Source organism: Trichomycterus rosablanca, chromosome 6, assembly GCF_030014385.1.
Source record: "Trichomycterus rosablanca isolate fTriRos1 chromosome 6, fTriRos1.hap1, whole genome shotgun sequence".
Lineage (NCBI taxonomy): Eukaryota > Metazoa > Chordata > Actinopteri > Siluriformes > Trichomycteridae > Trichomycterus > Trichomycterus rosablanca.
The window spans coordinates 12,956,300-12,972,260 of record NC_085993.1 but is presented as its reverse complement, the minus strand read 5'-3'; the positions used below and the strand labels follow the sequence as shown (position 1 = coordinate 12,972,260).

Sequence of the window (15,961 nt, the reverse complement as noted above, 5' to 3'; positions counted from 1 at the left end):
TAGATTTACTGTCTTCTGAAAATAACTCAACACACAGCCATTAATGTCTAAATGGCTGGCAACATAAGTGAGTACACCCCACAGTGAACATGTCCAAATTGTGCAACTCTACACTGCTATACAAGTTGTACACTGACTACTCTAAGTTATATCCAAGTTTCATGTCTATAGTGTTGTCCCATGAGAAGATATAATGAAATATTTGCAGAAATGTGAGGGGTGTACTCACTTTTGTGATACACTGTATGTGCATGTGGCTGTCCAGTTTTCCACTTCTGTATTAAACGTATTGTACCATTGGACAGACATAGCAATACACGTCAAATCTTACTTTTTTCAGCGTCTAGACAAAAGCTTTATTGAATAACTGATCTGGCAGTAGTAAAACACAAAATTATGCAAAAGTGTGCTCATTTACAATAACCCTAACTTTTTTCTATTAGACTTTACAGTCAGTCTCAGAGTTTACAGTCAGTCTCAGAATTTACGGTCAGTCTCAGAGTTTACAGTCAGTCTCAGAGTTTACAGTAAGCAGAAACTACCAACCTGTGAAAAATGCATTTGTGGTAAATAAAGTGTTAAAAACTCGCACATTGTAGACCAAACCCCAAACTGCTAAAATTATAATGCATGAAGCTAATGTCAGCTTACAGGAACTTATTAGGAAGATCATGAAGTTACTAATGAAGTTGCTGTATTCAGAAAACAGTTTGCCATGACAGAATTACTAACCAAAATGTAATATACTTTGTGTCAGATTGTCCCTTGAGAGGGGACAGTTTCCAGTCAGACAGCAGTGGCTATGTAGAAGAGGACATGCAGCAACCATTCACCAACACCACCACCACCCAGAAAGAAGTTAGCTGAGGAATAAAAAATACCTGTCACATCTCCATGAGCATCCCTGATCATCATCTCCCCTGGAATCCAATATACTGGCATTTCATCTTCCCACTTTTTAAAAAGGAAAGTCTGCTCAAGTAGGAGTTTTTTATCTGACTCTTCTTGTAGCTTGATAGAAAACAAATCTAGCCCGGCTTCCTGGGACAAGCCGATATTGTGCCTTATTTGTACCTGCCGTTGTTTCTTTTGTTTATTGTTTGGTATGCACCAGGTAGATGTGTGTGATATACAATCTGCAACCAACAGATTTATTTAGATTTGAAGCTAAATTATGCCACTGATGCAAATTCCGAACTTTTATTCTACCGAAATGTTTTTTTTTTTGGCTGATCTGTGCTGATATTTTTTGGTGAGCACGCGCGTTTGTTCCGCACATACATGCTGCTGCTACATGTAAATCAAATGTCAGCTGTTTGGGAATATTTTAAGGTGTGTACACAGAAGTCATCAAGGTCTCCAACATATGCAAAAAATGTTTTTCAAATTCTAAAAGCTAGTCTGGCCCTATAAGGAACTATTAATAACATGTAAGAACTGCTACATACTAGAAATTGTTCTTGTGTGTTATTTAGAAAAGCAAAAAAGAAATACTTCACAAAATTGACTAATTTGGCTGGTAAGAATGTCATATTGAAATAAGGAGAGAGAAATATACATCCACTTGGTTGGGCCACCGGACTCAAGTTATTTTGGTCTTGTGCTTGGAGTCTTGGCTTATTAAAAGATTAATTGTCTCTGCAGGTTTAGTGTCTGGGGAATAAACAATCGATGAATGTCCTGGTTCATCTACAACGCTCCAGTACCATTTTTAAACAAGCTGCTCCATATCATGACAGTCTAACCTGTATCCTTCACTGGAGTATATTTTCCTCGGAACATATGCATAATTCTCCTTTTTCCAGATAAGATAAGCAAAATTGGTGCCCTTTAATTTAACTAGACGTCTATGCATTTGGAACCGAGTTTTAGTATACGAGTGTAATCAGTACTTTGGCTGTAGCCCATTATCAATTGCTATGATGTCAATCAACAGCAGATAAAAATCACAAAGAATAGGGAAAAATAAACAGTAAAAACTTAGAAAACAGATTTCATTCGGCCCTATAAAAGCTTGCATGTTTTAATCTGAGTCATTCATTCACTTTTCTTGGAAAAAGGTTTTCAAAGTTTGAAAAGGTGATCCATCAGCACAGCAGGTGGCTGTTAGAAAGAATATTCAACATCATTACCAGACTTCACATGTGGAGAGAAAATCACTTAAATCTGTTGCAGTGATGGCAAGGCTGAATCTGAATGCAATTTAGGGTTATGGGCTTTGTACAGATGCCCAAGTGGCAACTTGACAGGGATAATCAAACCCCATTTCTGGGGACATTTTGTAAAACACAATCAAAAGAAGAATCTGTAGTTTGTAAATTCTTTCAACTTATATTATTATATTTTGTAAATAGAAACACATTTAGAATTTGATGCCTTCAACACACTCCAAAAAGTTTGGGTGGAGGCAAAACAAGAGTGAAAAATATTCAAGTTACAGCGTTCCACAATAATCAGGTGAATTGGTACCAGGTGAGGGAATCATGACTGGGTAAACCAAAGACTCAGTCTTTACGAGCAATGATGGGTCATGGCTCACCACTCACTACATGGAGCGAATTGCCAATAATTTTATAAAGAACATGCCTTTATGCAGGATTGCAAATAATTGTTTCACCATCTACTGTTCATAATATTGGGAAAAGATCCCGGGGATCTGTAGAGATGTGCGTCAGTTCATGTAGGGCAAAGCCAGAAACCACTGTTTTATGTGTGTGACCTGTGAGCTCTCAGACAGCGTTGCATGGGAAACCGCCCTGCTACTGATGGGTGCATCATTTTATATGTGGGTGTGTTGTTTTACTGTTATTTTATGCTGTCATGAACTTTACATTCAATGATGCAGCCAGTGAGAGGAAAGGAGTTTGACACCCCCGGTTTACATTCACAATTGGAATCATTCTGTATTAAAAAGTAAAATTGCAAATGCATCACTGCCATTTGTTGATTTTACCTTTTTAGCTTAGATCACTGCTCTTTCATGATTCCAAAGCATGGTACTGTACTGGCAATGACATTGCCAAATGACTTTCCCAGTGTGTTAAGTGTTGAATATATGAATTTTCCACCCCTACATTCACTGGATGTGAATATTCAATTGTGGACAAATTGGACATGAATTTTAATGTGTCTAGGGTAATTTTATTGTTTTGCTTTGTTCTGTATTTTTTGTTTGTTTGTTTGATTTAGCAAATGTTATAAATATTTATTTGTGGCTTACAACAATAAATTATTTATTTCCATATTAATGCTGGTATGAGTTGAGTAAAATTTAACACCAATAATGTGTGGCTGCAATAAAATGTAATAAAAATATGATAATTTAGCCACTCAGGTGGCACAGCGGTAAAAACATACGCTGCAACCAGAGCTGGATCTCGAACACATCGTATCGAATCTCAGCTCTGCCTTGCCGGCTAAGGCCGAGCGGCCACATGAACAACGATTGACCTGTTGTTCAGATGGGTGGGACTAAGCCGGATATGGGTCTCTCTGATTAGAGGCGCCTACACAGAGATGAAGAAAAGAGTACTCTTAGGGTGTGTCTCTCCGTACACAACGCTAGGTGGCACAACACTCGTCAATGTGTGGGTGATGAGATGCATACGGCTTGCTGCCCACGTGTTGGAGGGGACGTGGGTTAGTTTCGATCTCCTCAGAGCAGGGATTGGCATAGGCAGAGAGGAAGCATGACGTGGACGTGTTAAAGGGGGAGAAAGAGGGGAGAAAATGCATTAAAAACAATATAACTTCATTGGTTGGATATGCTATAGTTCGAACAAATTAGAGCAAAGATACACTACATGGGACATTGCTCAAAACTTTTCAGTACTCTTTTTTTCACATCCTTGCTTTACTAAGTCACCAGTACATGCAAATAGAAAGTGGTATGAATTATGTGTATTAGCAAACTGAACCCATGTACCTGGTAGTTTTAGCTCAGTAAGCAGTTATTCATATCCACCTCTGCTACATTCCTTTCCAATTGCTAAAAAAAGTATGCAAGTAAAGACAAGTGTATCAGCAACTATTCGTCTTAACACCACAGACAATCTGTTCCATATCTCCACGGACCGCTAAAGCTGAGGTTAAATGATTAAAAAGCACCAGAATCTTTGATGACTTGAGACCAACTGTGAATTGTTATGATCATGTTAGTGGAGGTCCTGGGGGTCTTTTTAGATTGACAAATGTTGTAGAGGAGAGTGGCAGATGTACAGAGCAGAGCAGCAGAAGGGCTACAGTCAATAATTGTAAACCCTTAAAGTTAATCTGTATAGTAGGTGTAGGTATGTGTGCATATATAGAGGGCAACATTTTCCCCAAAAAACATCCAGTATTGTCATGTAGAGTGTTTATTTACAGAAAATGACAACTGTTTAAAATAAAAGTGTATTATTTCAAAGAACACAATACAGTCGACCCTTGAGTTACGAAAGGTTTATCATACGAACATTTCGGGTTACGAACGATCTTTTTCAACCTAACGTACGAACAAATTTCGGATTATGAACCGAAATTCGCGAAACACGTGACGTCACGAACAAGTCGACTCCGAGCGTCTCTCTCTCTCTCTCTATATATATATATACACAGTGAGCGAACATTCGCACAGCGGACGGTGTTTTCAATATTAAAATGTCCCCAAATAAGGTGCTGAGAAAGTGCAGAGCTGAGAAAATGAAAAAAAAAAAATCACTATTTGTTGTTGTATAATTACTCCTGCCAGTAGGTGTCACTGTGTATCAGACAGAGGGGACAGTGAGTGAGTGAGAGAAGGAATTCGGCTCAGTAAAGTATTTTTCTTTCGTGCAATTACACCTACAAAATACAACACTATTGAAATAAAGAAGGAAATAATAGAGAAATATGAGAGTTGTTGTTTCTGGTAGATATGTTTTATAAAAAAAGAAGGAAATGTATTATGGTGTATGAAATGTGATGTGTGTGTTTTTATGTACAGTATTACTGTGTATTGTTGTTTATTATTGTTTATTACAGGAATGTCTATTCTATAATTTAAGATTAAGGGAAAATATACTTGTATTTATAATAAAAAAGACCATTTAAGACATTAGAAAGGTTATGTAAGGGGGTGGTTTGGGAGGTCTGGCACAGATTAATTTTATTTACATGATTTCTTATGGGAAAAATAGGTTTAACATACAACATTTTGACTTAAGAACAGCCCTTTGGTGCCAATTAAGTTCGTAAGTCAAGGGTCTACTGTACTAATGACTTAGGAAAAGTGTAGAAATCAATATTTGGTAGAAAGCATGGCAAGCAGTATAAAAGCTGTGATTGAAAATGAGGTCTTTCACACTGTTGTTGGGTGACTTCATGCTACTCCTGGTACAATGATCGTCCACCTTTCCCTTGACCACATTTCAGAGGTTTATTAAGCTGGCCATGACAGCGTCCTGATCTGATAGTCATTTATCCATACCTTCATTAAACTGGCTGTGTTGCATGGATCACCGTCCTGCTGGACAAACCAATCCTCAGAGTTGGGGAACACTGTCATTGTCAGCAGAAGGTAGCAAGCTTTCTAAGCTAACCTTGTGCTGGGTGTACCTCAGCAAGGCCAAAGGCTTGTAGGTCTCTTTGAGCTCTGTTAATCAAATGCTGCATCCAGTTTTTAGATTGGCCTATGTGCTATTTCTTTTTCACCAAAAAACTGCTGGTGTCGGAGCTAAAGTCGGTTCCTGCAAACTGGCAAACCTTTTAAGAATGAACCTGCGTTTGTATGTGGGCGTTCCATTATCCAAAAAACATGGCGGAATGCACTCTTCTTTCGCAAATTTTGCTTCTTTCTTTGAGGGCATATCTAACTTCTTTGTAGTCTGTGCATGGCACAAACAGTATGTCATAGACAAAGATTACGTCCAAGATTAAAGGCAACTGCGTTGATGCTTTTATCTGTTTTGATTGTGTAGATATTATGCAGTGTGTTGCACCTACATTAGTGACCATCAAATTATGTAACCTCAGTGGGCACTTTTTGTGTTTTCTATTGATGTGCCAGAGCGTTTTACGCATATTACGTTTGTTGGTTTCAACAAGATTATGGGGCCAGAATGGCACTATTTTTTTCTGGGTAAGAACCTGTGATTTATACATTTATAAATGTTTGTTAAGATGCTTTAGATAAAAAGTGTCAGCTAAATGCCACAAGTAATAAAACTAATAGTAATCAATTAATACATGTGTAGGCATACAATTGTGATTGGCTACTTGGAGGTGGGGGGTTTGGGCTTAAACAAGCAACTTTTGATCATTAGTCCAGTACCTTATACCACTGCTACACCCAGTATTAAGAATTATTGCTCATGTTTGTAGTACGCACATTTATTCTTAATTTTTAAGTATAATAATTAAACAAATGACACAAATGCAGTCTTGCTAAAATGTTCAGGCTTTAAATATCAAATTCATTTTAATTCAATAAGACAATTCATGGCACAAAATAAGAGAAAGAGTTTTTCCCTTATATGGACACATTAAAAAGGTTGACACAGAACCAATCACATTCTAAAATCTGACAAATGCAAATAAACACATGTTGTAGAGTACATTTTTACTAACATCAAGTTTGAAAACACTGCTCACTTTTAATTACTCACACTCGAGTCAATTTAGTGCAGCCAACTCACCTTCTGCATGTTATAGGAGATGTGAGGAAACCAGAGTACACCTAGGAAATGAATGTGGACATGTGGAGAACATACAAAAACTCCTCAGTGTCTTGAAGCAAGGTCGGGAACCATGTACTCTGCAATTTTAAAATTCATTTTTTAAAGGGGAATGACAGGAAGAAAGTACTCACAAGAAATTCACTCATTAAGAGCAGTGAGCAAACAAAGTCCTCAGTCTCTAACCATTTTGGAGAACAGGTAGGGGCTTTGGATCTTTTATAAGAGATCCTTTAAAACTCTTATTATAAATAGTTGGTCATCATGATGAAAACCCACAGTTACAGAACTCCGGGCTCAAGAGGTAGGAATTTTTCTTTCTTCATCTTTAAACCATCTTACTGTTGAACAGTACAGACTCACTTTCCTCCAGCCATGATTTTCAGGTACTGAAGAGCGTTGAATGCTGCACTGGCCCGGGCTGCGTCCTGACTGGGGGCGAAGCCATGACACACCGTGATGGGCTGTGTTGACAACTCTACCAAACACTGGTACAGACCACTGAGACTGCGCTCCTCTGGGTACAACACAGACACAAGATCACAGTTAGCTGAGATGCCAAATTTAATCACATTGCTTACATTGTGCACAAAAACTGACAGTGCAATTGGACTTGGGATTATTTTGTCCCAATACACATTTAATGTTATTACTACACCACTATACAATAGCATATTAGCAGGACAGATGAGTGCTTATACAATGGTCTAGCAAATATGAAGTCCATAAGTGAAAGAAAAATTTATCAAATAATTGGTAAAATGACCCCCCAGAGTAATATTGCAGAATATACCACAATGAGTTTAATGTTAAAAAGCAACATACAGGAGGTTCCAGAGCATCTTTTGTTTATGAATTTTAACCTTTAAAAGGTAATGCAGTTGTGTCAACACGGCAAAAAGAGATTATGCATCAGAACACAACCTCGGTGCAAGATTATACACTTTTTTGCTGAATTAACCAGATGACACCACCGGCAGCTTCATTAGGAACTTGAAGTTAGTGAGTTTTGTGCAAAAAATATTACCAAAGAAATTAAAACCAATTAGTTCTAGTCAAGTTCAAATTTTTTTAATTTACATTTTAATAGATTAGTTGTCTGTTTCAGTTTGCATGTATTTATAAAGACTCCTGCATGCAGGTGACAGAGGACAACACAATGTAGTGTGTGTGTGTGTGTGTGTGTGTGTGTGTGTGTGAGTTGTTAATGTGTTTTAGGGAAACATTGATCCTCAAAAAGGAGAATCATTTGTTTATGGTGGAAATCACTCACTCATTCACTTTCTTAACTGCTTATCCAATTAGGGTTGTAGGGGTTATTTACCTATAGGGCAATTCAGTGTCTCCAGTTAACCTGATTGCATGTTTTTGGACTGTGGGAGGAAACCGGAGCTCCCGGAGGAAACCCACGCAGACACAGGGAGAATTCTGCACAGAAAGGACCCGGACCACCCCGCCTGGGGATCGAACCCAGGACCTTCTTGCTGTGAGGTGACAGTGCTACCCAACGAGCCACCGTGCCACCCATGGTGAAAATCAAATATATCCAATTGCTTTCCACGAACTATTAACTATATAAAAATTACTTCAAATCACACAATGTTTTTAAACCTTTTGAACCGAAGTATTTACATTTTGAAGTAAATGTGGCAATAGCTGTTAATGCACTCATTTTCTATTATAATCTTTTTACATTTCAATATGTCAAGACTTTTGCACAGTTTAAAAATCTTCAGAAGGAAAACCTGATTTTTTGTGAGGATATACAGTATATGAAATATAATGTTAGTGCCTTATGGAGACTGAAGTCATTGTATAATTTTTTTTGGTTTGTATATTTTGCATTATAAAACGGATAGTTCCGGTCCTAAAATCTGATTGGCCGAGCTGCGTTCGAAGCCGTTGTAAAATCCCCGATAAACGCACACCTATGACCACCTCACATCATTCCATATCAATACGCCACTGAATAGAAAAAGTTAATGTTATTTTCGCCCTCATGTTGCCTAGCAACACTGTTAATCGAACTATTTTGCGTCGCGGAAGAATGCTTTATTGTAAGTTTATACACAATAAATACATTTATGAATTAAACATTGTTGTATTTATTATATTTTATGTTGACCGCCGTTTTATAAAAGCAATAAGCCACTCGAGACCGTGCATTACTGTTATGATTTTAGCACGGGGAAAGAAGTTTTAGGACGTCATCCCCATGCTAAAATCACAGTAATGCACGGCCTCTTGTGGCTTATTGCTTTATTATGTCCCTGTATAACAGTGGAACTCTGATTATCATCTTATAATAACTACAATAATGTTGTCAAACAAAGGTTTAGAATATTACTAGGATTTCTTTTTAATTTTTTGGCTAGCGTGTCATTTATCCCTTGTAACTGTTTTCTTCATTCAGAGCTTTGAACTAATCATTGCTTACCTTACTCCCACATGTACTACGTTACACTGTTTGTGATCAATAAAGTACAACAGCTTGTTAATATAAAACTTAGAATGTTTGATATATTTTATTTAGACGCTATAATTTTGTCGATTAGTTACCTGTCCTCTAACAATTAGTTAAAAAGTACAGACAAAGTTGGCATTTCTGATACACATTTAGAAAAAGTAACAAATCTAACCCAATATATATCAGTCATGCTGCTTACCTATGTCCAGGTAGCTGACGTCAAAGCGCTGCTCTTCAGAGAGGTCTTTGAGTAAAGAACAGAAGTTGGAATTGGGCAAGCCTAAAGGGTGACTGCGCAATTGCAAGATTTTCTCTCCAGCCGAGTTCCGCAGAGAGTCCCACGTACATCCAAACCCCTTACATTTCCCTCCTTCCTGCCTTCCACTCATTTGCTTAAATATGAGAGCAAAAGAGAGTGTAATGAGCTTGAGCATTTACATTACATGTTACTATTAAAGTATTAATAATTCATATTAATGTTCCTCACCATGTTAAAAGTGTCGTCCTCTACCTCAGCTTCATGGCTGCTGCGGATGTCTACAGGAACATCATGAATCCGCGAAAGCATCTTTGCTGCTGCGTTCCGCTTGGCAAGCTTCTTTGATGTACCGCTACCTGTAGAAAGTATTTTTAACCATTTTAATTACAGCGTAAAGGACCACTGTACCACCAGAGCACCCAATAAAGCTCTTCCAGACCTAATTCAACAAAACATTTCTCATTAGGTCATTAGAATGTCACAGTATTCTGTAGTATTATTATTTCCAAAACACAACATTCACCTAGAATTGCCAAACTCTAATTGTTCCCTCAAGACCGCTACACATTAAAGCATGATAACAATTTAAAGCAACTGTACCATCTAGTGCTGGTGTGTCGTAGACCACTTCAGCCAATAACTGACATCGCACAAGGTAATATGACTTGAGGGTCTGTTTTTTTTGTGGCATTTTGCCCATTTTAGTCATTTCCAATTCCTCTTTTGTTTGCATTGTTGTGTTGATTACTCTGTTGTGCAGTCACCGGCTACTACTTAACACCAGCTACCAGTGGAATACCAGTGGAGCTCCCGGAGGAAACCCACACAGACACGGCAGAACGTGCAGACTCCACACAGAGTGGACCTGGGAATTGAACCCAGGACCTCTTTGCTGTGAGCCGACAGTGCTACTTACTGAGCCAGTGAAAAATTCACAGAGATCCAAACTGTGTATGGAGAATCACTCTATACCCTATGTGTACCTTGGCTACTCATACTGGTGCCTCGACCAGACAGCAGGGGTGGTATTTTTGCACCCTTATCCCACCATACCGACACGGGCAGCTGTGTCTTTTCACCACTGGGTTGTCGGTAGCAAAGCTGGGGTTAGAACACCAAAGCTCAAGCTCAACGCACAGGTGAGCTAGTGTATTGGACACAACCCAACAATCGGCTGTTGCTGGCATTGGTATTAAGCAGCAGTTTGAAATTCATAGAAGCAGTCAGATACACGTTATCGTAAAAATGTCTAAGAGCAACAACAATTCAACAACACACATTGTTTAATGGAAATCTAATAATAATTGCACTAAAAGAATAGACTACTTACCAATTTCAATAAATCTCTCTACTTTGCACGTCATTGTAAACTCTTTGCGATGTGCAGGCCCAGACTCTTGTGTGACTGTATATTCTGGCAAACGCCAGCCTTTTTGCACCACCAGCTCCTACAAAAAAAAGCATTTTCATTGTTTACACCTTTAGAATGCGACTTAATGAAAAGTTCTACGTACATTATTATAAGTCTGCAAAGATTGTGTCTCTCACCTGCAAAGCTCCCACTGGATTACATTCAGCTTGTTGGCTGGAACTGGATAATTTCATCTCAGACTGGGAGCTGTGGGAACCGTATATTACAGTCAACAAAAAGCACAAGACAATGAAACCAAAAATCTGACTATAAAATTTAGGTATTCGTTTGACATTATAACCACCTGCCTAATATGCTGTCAAAACAGTTACGATTTGCCAAAGCATGGACTCCACTAATGTCTAAAGTTGCCCTGTAGTATCTGATACAAGGATGTTTCTAACACATCCTTTAATTCCTGCACATTGCATAGAAAAGGTTATACTGATTTGGCTTTATCATTTACACAGATTAATAGAGCTGTACTATAAACCTTATTATCTTAGTAATATAATGCCAGCCTAGTTTATATGATTCCCATGTAAGATGTGGAAAAACATGATAAAGTCTCCAACTTAAGTTTGAAATTTAACGGTACACCAGATTGGTACCAGTAACTGGTAGAAAAATATGCAATGTAATAACTGATAATTGTTTATATTTTCCATTATTCTTACCAGTCTCCATCCAAGGCCCCATCAAAGTCTTCTCCATCCATCTCATCGACACCTAAAGCACCAAGCATCCCTCCTTTTAGCATCTTTAGGGCGGCTTCAGCTGCCTTGTGTTTAGCAGCTTTTTTGCTGGGGCCCTGGCCCGTGCAGCTGATTTCCCCCACAGATACGCGGAAGGTGAAGTTGGGCTGGTGGGCTTGACCTTCGGCCTTCAGCAGGTCATACACCGGTGTCTTGCCTATCCGCGTTCCATACTCCTGCAGCAGACTGATAGGCGTCTTTCCAGGATTCACAGCCAGCATTTGCTCTATACTGAGAACACTAAGATACATTGAGAAAGTGAGTAAAAGAAAAGATAGAGGACAGAATCATATATTTTATACACACACACACACACACACACTCACACTAACTAGACTTGACAGCTACATGTATGTGCCTACAAGAAGATTATTTAAAATATAACGGACTGTCAGCACACTTTTACCCATACCCTACTCTGTGGAAAACCATTATAACACCACTAATGACATGACATTTTTGGGTGGGAGGGACTTGATTTAGGTAGTGATAATGACATGGTTATGCCAATAAGTGTAAACATTACACATGCAATCACCTTTTATATTATATTATTATATAATTATGAATTATTATAGCTTGGGATGAAACAACTTAACAAGTTGATGAAACAAGTGAATGTAATTAAATGTACATGTGTGATATGACAATCTTAGAATTCTTAATATTTCAACTGATGATGTGACAATGATTTAAGCTCTCTCTCTCTCTCTCACCCTCTCTCTCGATATATACAGTGTATCACAAAAGTGAGTACACCCCTCACATTTCTGCAAATATTTTATTATATCTTTTCATGGGACAACACTATAGAAATAAAACTTGGATATAACTTAGAGTAGTCAGTGTACAACTTGTATAGCAGTGTAGATTTACTGTCTTCTGAAAATAACTCAACACACAGCCATTAATGTCTAAATAGCTGGCAACATAAGTGAGTACACCCCACAGTGAACATGTCCAAATTGTGCCCAAAGTGTCAATATTTTGTGTGACCACCATTATTATCCAGCACTGCCTTAACCCTCCTGGGCATGGAATTCACCAGAGCTGCACAGGTTGCTACTGAAATCCTCTTCCACTCCTCCATGATGACATCACGGAGCTGGTGGATGTTAGACACCTTGAACTCCTCCACCTTCCACTTGAGGATGCGCCAGAGATGCTCAATTGGGTTTAGTCCATCACCTTTACCTTCAGCTTCCTCAGCAAGGCAGTTGTCATCTTGGAGGTTGTGTTTGGGGTTGTTATCCTGTTGGAAAACTGCCATGAGGCCCAGTTTTCGAAGGGAGGGGATCATGCTCTGTTTCAGAATGTCACAGTACATGTTGGAATTCATGTTTCCCTCAATGAACTGCAGCTCCCCAGTGCCAGCAACACTCATGCAGCCCAAGACCATGATGCTACCACCACCATGCTTGACTGTAGGCAAGATACAGTTGTCTTGGTACTTCTCACCAGGGCGCCGCCACACATGCTGGACACCATCTGAGCCAAACAAGTTTATCTTGGTCTCGTCAGACCACAGGGCATTCCAGTAATCCATGTTCTTGGACTGCTTGTCTTCAGCAAACTGTTTGCGGGCTTTCTTGTGCGTCAGCTTCCTTCTGGGATGACGACCATGCAGACCGAGTTGATGCAGTGTGCGGCGTATGGTCTGAGCACTGACAGGCTGACCTCCCACGTCTTCAACCTCTGCAGCAATGCTGGCAGCACTCATGTGTCTATTTTTTAAAGCCAACCTCTGGATATGACGCCGAACACGTGGACTCAACTTCTTTGGTCGACCCTGGCGAAGCCTGTTCCGAGTGGAACCTGTCCTGGAAAACCGCTGTATGACCTTGGCCACCATGCTGTAGCTCAGTTTCAGGGTGTTAGCAATGTTCTTATAGCCCAGGCCATCTTTGTGGAGAGCAACAATTCTATTTCTCACATCCTCAGAGAGTTCTTTGCCATGAGGTGCCATGTTGAATATCCAGTGGCCAGTATGAGAGAATTGTACCCAAAACACCAAATTTAACAGCCCTGCTCCCCATTTACACCTGGGACCTTGACACATGACACCAGGGAGGGACAACGACACATTTGGGCACAATTTGGACATGTTCACTGTGGGGTGTACTCACTTATGTTGCCAGCTATTTAGACATTAATGGCTGTGTGTTGAGTCATTTTCAGAAGACAGTAAATCTACACTGCTATACAAGCTGTACACTGACTACTCTAAGTTATATCCAAGTTTCATGTCTATAGTGTTGTCCCATGAAAAGATATAATGAAATATTTGCAGAAATGTGAGGGGTGTACTCACTTTTGTGATACACTGTACATACACACACACACACACACACACACACACATATATCGATAAGCCATAACATTTAAACCACCTCCTTGTTTCTACACTAACTGTCCATTTTATCAGCTCCACATACCATATAGAAACAGTTGTAATTCTACAATTACTGACTGTAGTCCATCTGTTTCTCTGCATGGCCTGCTTTCACCCTGTTCTTCAATGGTCAGGACTCTTCCAGGACCACTACAGAGCAGGTATTATTTGGGTGGTGGATGATTCTCAGCACTGCAGTGACACTGACATGGTGGTGGTGTGTTAGTGTGTGTTGTGCTGGTATGAGTATGAATAAAACACAACAGCGCTGATGGAGTTTTTGAACACCTCATTGTCACGGCTGAACTGAAAATAGTCCACCAACCAAAAATATCCAGCCAACAGCGCCCGTGGGCAGCGTCCTGTGACCACTGATGAAGGTCTAGAAGATGACCAACTCAAACAGCAGCAATAGATGAGCGATCGTCTCTGACTTTACATCTATAAGGTGGACCTACTAGGTAGGAGTGTTTAATAGAGTGGACAGTGAGTGGACACGGTATTTAAAAACTCCAGCAGCGCTGCTGTGTCTGATCCACTCATGCCAGCACAACACACACTAACACACCACCACCATGTCATTGTCACTGAAGTGCTGAGAATGATCCACCACCTAAATAATACCTGTTCTGTAGTGGTCCTGTGGGGGTCCTGACCATTGAAGAACAGGCTAACAAAGCATGCAGAGAAACAGATGGACTACAGTCCGTAATTGTAGAACTACAAAGTGCTTCTATATGGTAAGTGGAGCTGATAAAATGGACAGTGAGTGTAGAAACAAGGAGGTGGTTTTAATGTTATATATAGCAACCCTAATAATCAGTTATGCTCTTTGTATCTTAATCACTTTCATCCCCAGAATTTCATGTGCCGGTACAATATATAAACTTTGGACATTAACGGTATATAATTTGAAAAAAGTAGATAAGGCTGCTTAATGTGTCAGCAAACAAAGTTAAAACTACAATTGAATAAGTCAACTCTTCACGAAAATAACCTAAATCTTAATATCGCTTCGTTTCTGGCTAGCTTCCTGTGGCTAACAACATTAGCCATTCGTAATGCTAGCGGCTAACTAGGCAAAACAGCCCTACCTGGTGCACCCAGAGTTTCTCCTGCAGCTCTCCGGGATGTTCTCCTCGCTCATCCCCCAATACCACACAAAAAGCCCAATAATTTAGGATAAAATAAACCCCCCCAAAAAAATGACGAGCCCCGTGTTATCATGGGCTGGTGGTTTTCCTCGCGGGGTAACCAGTAAGAGAAGAGCTAACCCTGTTCCTGCTCTCCCACATGATCACACAGCAACACACACACACAGAAGCAAGTAGTACTCTGCCTTGACAACAGGTCGCATCCCAAATGGCATACCATTTATATTTAGTCCACTTTGTGTAGGGTCTATAGATGTTAAATATTATTCCTTTAATTCGAAACCGACAATGAAATCATTGTTTGATTAATTTTAAAATCATTAATTTGATTTCTAACAGATCACGATAGTATATTTTAAAAAACCATGGGTACAAAATGAGAGTGCTAAGTGAGCGAGTCTGAAATGGGACTTACCCTTACTCACTTATAACGTTAGTTCTGTTAGTCACCTTTCATAACTTTGTAATTATATACTAGTCTATCTATCTGGTCACTGCTGCACTTTAACTGTATTATATATAAATAATCTCTATCTTGCACTTCTGGTTAGATGCTACTGCATTTCGTTGGCTTGGATTTGTACTCTACACAATGACAATAAAGTTGAATCTGATCTAATCTAATCATCTAATCTAATCTAATCCAGAGCCGTAGACAGAGTTGCGACACTCCTTGATCTCGCCGCTACGCGGTCACGTGGTTCATGTAACCCTCCAATAGTTCCAAACAAACCCCGCACTGTCATGTTCTCATATGGGACAGGCAGCAGTGAGTGAAATATTAAACAGTAAATAATAAACATTTGTACAATTTCTGGGTATTTTCAACTG

At 39.3% G+C, this 15,961-nt stretch overlaps 1 protein-coding gene across 1 annotated transcript; it reads right to left on the bottom strand.

Annotated features, from left to right (window-relative positions):
- Positions 1 to 6,394: 6,394 nt before the first annotated feature.
- tarbp2 (TAR (HIV) RNA binding protein 2) lies at positions 6,395 to 15,300 on the bottom strand. Its single transcript, XM_062996618.1, has 7 exons — positions 15,071 to 15,300; positions 11,507 to 11,824; positions 10,967 to 11,036; positions 10,749 to 10,866; positions 9,647 to 9,774; positions 9,359 to 9,551; positions 6,395 to 7,209 (listed from the first exon to the last, which is right to left on the bottom strand). Exons 1-7 carry the CDS (start codon positions 15,121 to 15,123, stop codon positions 7,052 to 7,054), a joined length of 1,038 nt encoding a protein of 345 aa, XP_062852688.1. The 5' UTR covers positions 15,124 to 15,300; the 3' UTR covers positions 6,395 to 7,051.
- Between the last annotated feature and the right edge of the window lie 661 nt (positions 15,301 to 15,961).